This window comes from Sycon ciliatum, chromosome 1 (genome assembly GCF_964019385.1).
Source record: "Sycon ciliatum chromosome 1, ocSycCili1.1, whole genome shotgun sequence".
Taxonomy (NCBI): Eukaryota; Metazoa; Porifera; class Calcarea; order Leucosolenida; family Sycettidae; genus Sycon; species Sycon ciliatum.
Window position 1 is genome coordinate 91409052 of NC_088643.1, and position 10110 is coordinate 91419161.

Below are 10110 nucleotides of genomic sequence, written 5' to 3' on the forward strand. Positions count from 1 at the left end.
CAGAAAACGTCTGTACGTGGGTGACTGAGAATCACGTGGTACACACACGTAAAGTACCCACGGATTACGTGGGACTAAACCTCCCTATTAACTGGGCAGTGGTACGCTGAGCGTGGTCAGCAAATTCACATTATTGCTGCCCTGAGCAATGTAAAGACAAGCGACACTGGGCGTAGGCCATTAGCTGGCCATACATGTATAGTCAGTCAGCAGTTGCCAGCAGTCCGCACACTCTCTTTACGAATCGGGAACACTCCGGGGCACAACAACCCGCCGTGGTGAAGACTCTAAAGGGGTAAATGTACCACGGTCGACGTTGTGTATGCACTCGGCGTATTCGCTCTTCTTGCGGTGCTCATGTTGCTGGAGAAGATCATTTTTGGGCTTCTTCTTGTGTGAAGCCGCATCTGGGTGGAAAACCCGGACGTCAAAGAAAGCATTCTGAGCCCTGGTCCAGAACCTGTGTGCGTGGACATCAGCACGGGCATTGTTCGCTGTGTTAGTCGTGGCCGCTTCTAACACTTTGCCTGTGATGGGAGCGAGCACATGCTCAACTGCCATCTGAGCACACCTCCGTCAGGAGGTCCGCCACTATATCCCTCACCTCGCTGTGGCGAATCGTCATGGAAAACCTCTGGTTGGGTAAATCATTGCATGCGTTAAGTTGAATGGCTGCCCGCATACAAAACTTGCTGGCGTGTCCAGGAGAGGCCAACCATAGCGGAGAGCTAGTGCGTCGCGAAAGTCTCCCTTGGGCAGGTGGTAGCCATGCTCTGCCAGAGGCAGCACCGCTAGCCAACTTGACAAACCTTCGCTGATAGACTTTCCAGCCGCCGAGCCAAGGTAGGGGATATACTGCACTTGATCAAGGTGAAATCATTCTCCTCCCTCTGCCGACGGTCATGCACCAGCCGTGTCTCCCTGCAGTTATGGGAGTATTGATCATCGTTCTGGTGTTCAATCGCCTCCACCTGAAGGGTCGTTACAGCTCCCGAAGCAGGGAGCTCTGCTCCACCCGTTTGCTGAAAGCACAGCAGGGCCATTCCCCCCAGCTGACAGAGATCTGCTGCACATCACTTTGCAGCGGTACCCACGTCTCCGCAAAATAGAGCAGTAAGGACAGAACACAGGCCTCAAAAACTAGGTGCTTGGTGCGAAGAGAGAGAGATTGTTGTCATTGAACACAGCATGACGGAGCGCTCCAAAGGCACGTGGGGGGGGGGGGGCAGATGAAACACGGGTCGATACCTCTTTGTGGGATCAGCCAGAATCATGGATAACAGGTACCCAGTACTGGAACTCACATACACATTCCAATGTGCCATTCTTCACAGGAAGAGGAAGAGGCCGTTGGTCATCATCCGTGATACCATAGCCCACAGCCATAAATCTGGTCTTGTCCAGATTGACGGTCAGATCAAATGCAGACAAGACATCGATAAACATACTCAGAGCAAGAGCAGTAGCAGCACGGGCAGTGGCAAACAGTGTAGAATCGTCAGCAAACTGGCAATCGTTGATGGTGGTATGACTGTCATTACCCTTTCTCTTGAAATAAAGCGAGCCCCCAGGATTTTATGCCAACAGGGTGCCGATACCAGGCACATGCTCGACCACTCTGGACCATCACTGCAATGGGTTGAATGGGTGTTGATCCGATGGAGAGAGTAGCCGCCATGGAGGTATGAAAAGACTTGATGACATCTATGATGTTGTTAGGGACACCTGCCTTCGCGAGAATCAACTACATGCATTCACGGTTTACTGAGTCATACACACACACACACACACACACACACACACACACACACACACACACACACACACACACACACACACACATACAGAAATGGCTGCTGTTCGGTCAGTGAAATTCACAGAAAGATGTGTGGCACTTGAGATCACCCGGATGACTTTTTAACATCTTGAGACACTAAGAGCGAGCACGTGGAATACACTCAAGTGGCTAGTCATGTGACTTCTCTTGGCATGCAGACCACCATGCCCGATGATTGATTCTCAGTCTGCTATTGCTCAGATGGTGTAAGTACTAAGTACAGCTTAGTATACCACAGGATGACCTTGCCGTCGCTTGTGAGGGTTGTGACACATATGCTTTGACCCATCGGGGAGTGGGATCGGTTGTGGAGGATGGGGTCCAGTAACATAACAAATATCTTAGTTCCGTTTGCAATGCGAGCTTACACCGTTGCGCATCAGGCTTACCATCTTCTGAGATGACGTTACGAAGATGCGGAAATCGGTCAACATCAATAGATGCATTGTCAGTGACGCAAACCAGACTGTCATCAATAGCATGACCAACAGCTAAATCCTTTGTTTTGCTGGTGTGCTTTTTGTTCCGCTGTTTCCTTCTTCAGGCCATCACCGTGTGCTTTGTTGGCTGTCGTAGTTTTGCTGATGCATTGAAAACATATGCATCTGCTAAGGCATCCCTTGGGGAGATACTTTCTGGTAAGGTTTGGTGTTGCATGTGTGCATGTGTGCATGATGGTGGGTGGGTGGGTAGGTAGGGAGATAGAGCAACATGTTCTCTACACTGTGCTGGAGGAAAATTCAACTGTGAACACATTCAAGGCTTGGCATCATGAACTGTCAAATAGATTATGTTATCGTGTTCTTGATTGTACAAGTCTATAATGGCTGTCTTTGGAAAGCCCAGCTGTGGCCTACTGATGCTCATCCTTGCCATGTCTAGCAGAGGGCACACAACCAGGCACAGTGTATAAATGAACTCTGTCTGGCCCTCTGCTTTGCTGCAGCATGTGAGTTCATGGACAACGACTCAATGTCACTTGTCAAGAAGAATCTGGGCTTAGTGAACCCGCTGGGAGAGAGCTACCCGTTCTATGTTCTGCTCGAGACTTCCGGCTCTGATGGGAGTCATGATGAGGACGTGAGTGGTTGCTCTGCGTACAAGTGATGATTTCGGAATGTCATGCTTTTGTTCGTCATATGATGCTTGGTGTTGTTCTGCGTTAGTCTTATTTATTCATTCAACATCTTGTTGCTCTTCGCAAGACTGCCAATAATCATGAAACGCCCTCCGGTAGCCAGCCACAGCAAACTAAATACTATAGCCTAGGAGAGGAGGGAGGGAGGGAGGGGGGAGGGAGAGAGGGAGGGAGAGAGGGAGGGAGGGAGGGAGGGAGAGAGAGAGAGAGAGAGAGAGAGAGAGAGAGAGAGAGAGAGAGAGAGAGAGAGAGAGAGAGAGAGCTGCAAGTGGAAGCAATGTTGGAATGATGAAGAAACCTTACCCACGTCCTGCCAAGCTGAGTCGGTGACATTTGAGTTGATGATGAAACTGGAGTCTCTTGTGAACAATGCGTCTATTCTACACACTATCTCTTATCTGCCTCCATGTGCTGTGTTGTTTGCATCTGTGTCCACAATGTTAGAAAGTGACCAAGTTTGTGGAAGCAGGAAGCAGCTTTGAGAATGGCACTCTGACCTCAGAACCAAGCAAGGTATGTGGCCATGTGTGTATGTGTGTACGAGAGGTGTGAAGCTGAACTTGGAGTAGCATACGATTGCCTCTCACTCAATACCCAGGCTTGATAATTAGCTCGCTGCAACATCGGCGGTAGTTTTGAACAAATTTCATGGTCCTCATGGGGCGTCTGCAGGTGAACCAAACTGGAGATAAAGCATGACAATTGCCATGTGAAATTGCAATTGCACCTCAGCTGTCTTCAGTGACAGCAGAGACAGATAACGATATCTGTGTGTGTATGTACACGTGTGTGCACGCCTGTATACGTGTGTACGTGTGTGCACATGCTCGGGTGCTCATGCTTGTGCTTGTAGATAAAGAACATCTGGAGTTTACGTGAAAACATCGCGGTGGCATTGCTTCGTGACGGTGTACAGCACAAGGTTAGTTGCTGGCCTCTCTCTCTCTCTCTTTCTCTCTCTCTCTCTCTCTCTCTCTCTTTCTCTCTCTCTCTCTCTCTCTTTCTCTCTCTCTCTCTCTCTCTCTCTCTCTCACACACACACACACACACACGCACGCACGTACTTGTACTTGTTCACTGCGATGACTTAGAATCGACATGTCACAACTTTCAACACGATATACCGCAGCAAAAGATTAAAAAAAGGAATCTCGAATGTTCCTTCTGTGTAGCTGCAACAATTACCGACGGTGAAAATTTTGAAAGTGTGTAGAACTGAGCTGCTTGTGCAGCCCGAATAATGAACCTAGTATATTTTCAATCTTTTCATGTTCTGTGTGTGCATCTTGTGTGCGTTCATGCACGCATGAATGAACGCGTGCTTGTGTGGTGTGTGCCCGCAGAGACCCTTTTGCAGAGTTGAGCACACTTGTATGTGTGTGTGTGTGTGTACATGTGCACGTGTGCATGGTGTGTGCATGGTGTGTGCATGGTGTGTGCATGGTGTGTGCATGGTGTGTGCATGGTGTGTGCATGGTGTGTGCATGGTGTGTGCATGGTGTGTGCATGGTGTGTGCATGGTGTGTGCATGGTGTGTGCATGGTGTGTGCATGGTGTGTGCATGGTGTGTGCATGGTGTGTGCATGGTGTGTGCATGTGTGGTGTGTGGTGTGTGCATGGTGTGTGCATGGTGTGTGCATGGTGTGTGCATGGTGTGTGCATGGTGTGTGCATGGTGTGTGCATGTGTGGTGTGTGTACAGTTTGACATCAGTGTACCCGTGGAATGTATGTATGATCTAGTGGAGATCATGCGTAAGAGAGTGCACGGCCTGGGTGCTGTGTCATGTGTTGGATATGGTCATCTTGGTGACGGTAAGAACTTGTCCTGCTGCTATCTTGTGTGACTTATGTTCCAAGCTGAAATCTACTCACGCTTGATTGAGGCAGTTGATTCTACTGGAACCTAGATGAACGATGCAACCGATACTACCCCACTCCAGTCTCTCAATGCTCGAAATGCTTTCTTTGGATGTGAAGAGATAATTGCTGCTGCTTTCATAGCTAATCTCTGCCAACTGCCATACCCAAGACAGTTGTCATGCTAGTAGTTTTTTGTATGTTTTCAATTGGGTACATGTGGTACATACATCAGGACCTTCTTGCGGTAAAAAAGTTATGTTTACACATGTGTGATATCATTGTGCTCTGTGATACTTGTATTGCCTATTCTGAGGCTCTGGACAGTAGACCCAGTTCTAATGTGTCTAATTGCTAAAGGACCAGCTCGGTGTTGTTGTCTGAAGATTTGCTTTATGTTGGAACTCTGAGCAGCTAATGACACAGTCTTGTTCCACATTCTGTGTCGTCATGTACTGTATGTTCCCCAATTCAGGTAATCTTCATTTGAACATCACAAGCCGTGAGCGCATCGAAGAACTCGACAATGCCATTGTGCCGTTTGTCTATGAGTGGACTGGTAAGTTTCCATGTGTAAGCTACAGAGGCTAGCTGTAGGTACTGTTTCTGTTGTATGCTGGTTCTTGCCATTCAAGAGATACTAGCATACTGCAAACACAGTTTCATTTGGTGGTATGGTCATGAAAAATGGGTGAATTGAGAAGACGGGTAACTGACCCTTCATGGGTCTTCTGTATATGAATGCGCGTGCGATTGTTGTTGGCAGCATTGGCATTGGTGTTGTCATTGTCGTTGTTGCCATTGTTTTATCCAGCTCTGTCATGATCACCACTCTTGTGCTTGTTTGACACCAATGACATTGTCTTGTTGTGACCACAGCACAACGCAAAGGCAGTATTAGCGCCGAGCATGGCCTGGGTGTTCAGAAATCACAGTATATCCACTTCTCCAAGACACCACCGGCTATTGCCCTGATGCGCTCTATCAAATCAACACTAGATCCAAAGGCAAGTGATTTCACACTCGTAGATTGGTAGTGTGTGTGTGTGCGTGCGTGCGTGCGTGCGTGCGTGTGTGCGTGTGTGTGTGTGTGTGTTTGTTCGTTCGTTCGTGCACACGTGTGCATGTGTTTGTGGAGGGGTACTGTACTGGCCTAAGATAAACATGGTACAATTGTGTGGCGGCGATGCCCAGTGTGACACTACTGTTTTTTTAATAGTTATCTTTTTATTATTATGATCACAGCTCACAGGCAATGACAAACATGCCTACTAGTAATGTGAGCACAGTGACGGTGAGGTTTGTTGCACTCAACTGACCGGGGGTGAGGTTTGTTGCACTCAACTGATCGGGGTGAGGTTTGTTGCATTCAACTGACCGGGGGTGAGGTTTGTTGCACTCAACGTGTGCATGCGTGTGCGTGTGCATTTTGCCTTCTTCAACGGTTCTTTTATTCAATGGCTGGTAGCCCTCATTCATTATATTGGTTGACACCATGTCATCCATGAATTGAGAATAATAATAATAATAATAATAATAATAATTCAGAGGATCAGTCGGGGAAGTGAACTGCCTGAAAAGAGAAAAAAACAGTTCACTTCCCCGACTGATCCTTTGAATTTGAAGTTCTCCCAATCCTTTCCAAATAATAATAATAATAACTGACCGGGGGGTGAGGTTTGTTGCACTCAACTGACCCGGGGTCTCGGTATCATGGGAACAGGAAACGCTCCAAGAAAAGAGAAGTTCCAAGTACAGCAACTACTGTAAAAGCCATTATGCTAACGAGCCACAAATATAACGATTTCCTAAAAAATTGACCGGTTTACGTGTACCAAAGACAACCATTCTCACTCACTCTCAACGCTCACTAGCAACATAGGTATCAATTTCTGTGTAACGTTTTCTATTTTAAAGGGGAAGGTCAGCCTAAAATCGAATTTTCATCATTGTTTTCTTCAGGGTGCTGAGTCGAATGTTCTTGGTCTGAGGAAGCTGAGACGCTCCCTTCCTACTTGAATCCCAATCGAACTCGCGCACTTCCACCGAAACTGGGTGACTGCGCCCTACTAGATGGGGATTTGTATGCAACATGTCACTAAAAGCGCCATTTTGTTCTTATAAAAGCACAGATGACCGCGATTGGCCCATATGTTGTAGTCTTTTGGACACTGAGTCGACTTGGTTTGGTCAGAGAAGGCTGCGATGCAGCGTTCGGCCTGTATTCCCAATCGAACATGGTTGAATAAGCGGTCACGTGATCATGCGTACCCCAGTCACCTACCTGGTCACCGTGCCTGCAGGGTACAACTTACAGCCTGTTTAGGCGCGTTCCTGTCACTCGAGTTGAACCTTGGTGTGAAAGTTCAAAAGTGAGTTGTAGCCTGCAAGCTGCCTACGGTTGGTATGGTGTGAGGTCGTATGTTTTTTCTTAGCGACTGGGTTTTCTCCTTCCCGGCACTGCCATCAATGTCTTGGACTGTGTCCCAGATCAGAAGCATTGGGTAAACAGTGTAGACAGAGGTTGAGCCAGTTCGACAGAACAGGTTTTCAACACACATGTCAGTATCCCATCCAGCCGGTTGCCTTTGATGGGCTGAGCTGACGGAGGGTGCATTCAACAATAGTTGAAACTGGTGTCCACAATAGCCTGGTCAGTCCAAGGCCTGACATACGGAAATGGGGCTGACAGGTCATTTTGGCTGAGACTGCATTTGCACTCAGCTTTGGCCGCACTGTGTCCATCACCATCCGTCACCGAGTGACATCTGCCTGCAAGGCGTTTTCTGTCTTAGACTTGCCATGAAAGCTTTCGTAAGCAGTTTTTGAGGCTGGCAACAGTTGAGAACCATGCATCTTGATATTATCCTGACTGCCGATCGTCATCAGACGGGTCGTCTCTCAGGCACCTCCATGCACGGCGTTTCCTCACTGTGGTAGCAATCCGCATGCTGATATCTTCATACTGTTCTTGGCATGGGAGGCCCGCGTGATGCACAGATTTGGAAGTCAGCAAGTAGACAGGCGTGGTCAAATTTACCGAGAGGTGGAAAGACCGTAACTAAGGATTCTCCGGGTAGAGCAGACATGAGCAAGTCCAGTGTGTTGCGGACACGCATTGGTTGGTCAACTACTTCATTGAAGTAGCTGTTCAAGACCATGCATGTAGCACATGTCCTCCGCATGTTCCCCGGCCCGAGTCGTTCTTCTGCCTGAAAACACTCTTGGTTATATACTGTAAGACATGTTATTATAACGAGTCGCAAATTTAACGATTGTCCAAAATTCATAGGTTAACGAGAAGATATTATGTTAACGATCTTGCAGTATTCTGCCATATCCACACACAGCATATATGAAGCAGTACGGCCTCAATGAATCTTATTGTAACGAAGAAATGTCATCCGTTAAAACGTTAGATTTGCTTCCTCGTTATATATACATGTCTTACAGTACTTTAAAATCACCAGGTATTAGAGAGGTTCCGCACAACGTAATACATTTAGTAAAAAATGTAGTCGATCTACAGAAAGTCTTACGTACACTGCATGCGGGTCTGTGCTCCACCATACGTAGTTTTCGAATCATGAAGCTGCCCTTGGCAACTTGGAATGGGGCAGTATACGACTGGGTCGAAAGTCATAAATTTGTACCCCGCTCCACTAAAGGGGTCGTCGGAAAAGTTTTTTTGTCGTCCCTGAAACGAACATCATTTGTTGGGGGGGGGGGGGGGGGGAGGGGTGCGAGCCAAAATCACAAGTCGACCGACACTGTACATGTACATGTACATGTACATGCATGTGATTTTCATCGTCCAGCATAGCAAGCTGTGTTCGTCTCAGAGAGAGGGGAGAGGTCCGAGTACGAAATGAACAATGTTCGTTTCAAGGATGACAAAAAACTGTTGCGATGACCCCTCACGGAGCACCTCCGTTATCAGAGCCCTACCTACGTACTCTATGTAGGCAACTGTCCGTGTGTGGAGTGCAAACTCGTGAATTCACGGGTTTTCCCGCCCACTTACGTAAAGTTGCCCAACTTTACGTAGTGCGGAACCTCTCTACTATCACAGTAGAATTGCGGCAGGCTGTGATGGCGAAGCCCGCACAGATTGCACCAAAGATGCTGGCATCTGTGCCGTAGCATGTTCTAGGACAATAAGCAGCACATATACATAATAGTCACAGGCCCACGATTTGACAGCTTGCTGCAACACCACAACCATGGCGGTTCCAGTCGCGAACCACCATGGTCGTGGGGTTGCAGTAAGCTGTCAACTTATGCGACGACCCCTATTGCTGTGCGGTGTGCTGTGCTCTGGTCTTCTGCATACAGGGCATTCTTAACCCCTACAAAGTATTACCTATCGAATGAATAGCAACAGACCAGCAACAGCGATGTGCTCTACTAGCACTGCCCGAGTACCAAGTACCCGAGTGCTATATACTAGCAGGTGAGAGTGCCATGCTGAGTGGCTGAAAAGTTGTGAAAACCCTTGACATGTTATTCAGATACACACTTGCACTTGGTGTTGTGCGTACATCATGCAGCTTAAAACTGAGTAGCAGCTGCCCTGGATCTGACATACAGTTTTTACATTGCTGTACTTGGGTTGCCTTTCCATTCACTGGAGCTCTTCAGTCCATGCTGTCTTGGATACGGGCTGAAGCACATGCTGGTAACAGTGTGTCCGTATCATGATTATTTTATTACTCAACTTGTAAACGGTGTGCATCATCTATCCACAAGGTCCTCCACAACACACCACGACATAGAGAAATCAGGATGGTAGACAATGAAATCCTCTTCCCCCGTTGTTTATTTTGAAATTTGTAATTGAATATGATTTGAAAACTCCTTTCTAGAGCAAGTAAATGAATTCAAACTCGTGGCTTCATTATTTTTTAGATCGCTTTTTAGATCGCTTTTTATTAGATTAGGTGTCTGGGTCATTTGCTCTTTTATGAACTTTTGTTATTACGTTATGCTAGATATACTATATAGGTACACTGAACAATAGAAACATATCTAGAGGTATGTTTGTAGTGTATTGGCCTTTGGCTTGAATACTAGGTGATTAAAAAACAATCTTTTCTTAGAATCGGCTAACTCCAACTCAGCCATTTACACATGACACAGGCCGAGTCGGCAATCATACCAAGCTGATAGGCTGTGAAGCCTCACACATGCTGAAGCGATTGAAGAGCATGAGATGTTTTTAATCTGCCGATTGTTACTCTCTGTACAGTCATAATTATACGTGAGATGGGAGCCAAG

The 10110-nt window shown here is 47.2% G+C and overlaps 1 protein-coding gene across 1 annotated transcript in view; it reads left to right on the forward strand.

Moving 5' to 3' along the window:
• Positions 1 to 9335, forward strand: part of LOC135806443 (D-2-hydroxyglutarate dehydrogenase, mitochondrial-like) — an 18971-nt gene extending 9636 nt beyond the window's left edge. The window contains exons 9-16 of the mRNA XM_065320628.1: positions 2382 to 2475; positions 2784 to 2917; positions 3420 to 3488; positions 3829 to 3897; positions 4677 to 4788; positions 5309 to 5392; positions 5713 to 5840; positions 9169 to 9335. Coding sequence (XP_065176700.1) covers positions 2382 to 2475; positions 2784 to 2917; positions 3420 to 3488; positions 3829 to 3897; positions 4677 to 4788; positions 5309 to 5392; positions 5713 to 5840; positions 9169 to 9207 — 729 coding nt within the window. The 3' untranslated portion in view covers positions 9208 to 9335. The remainder of the gene's footprint in view (positions 1 to 2381; positions 2476 to 2783; positions 2918 to 3419; positions 3489 to 3828; positions 3898 to 4676; positions 4789 to 5308; positions 5393 to 5712; positions 5841 to 9168) is intronic.
• The last annotated feature ends 775 nt before the right edge of the window (positions 9336 to 10110 follow it).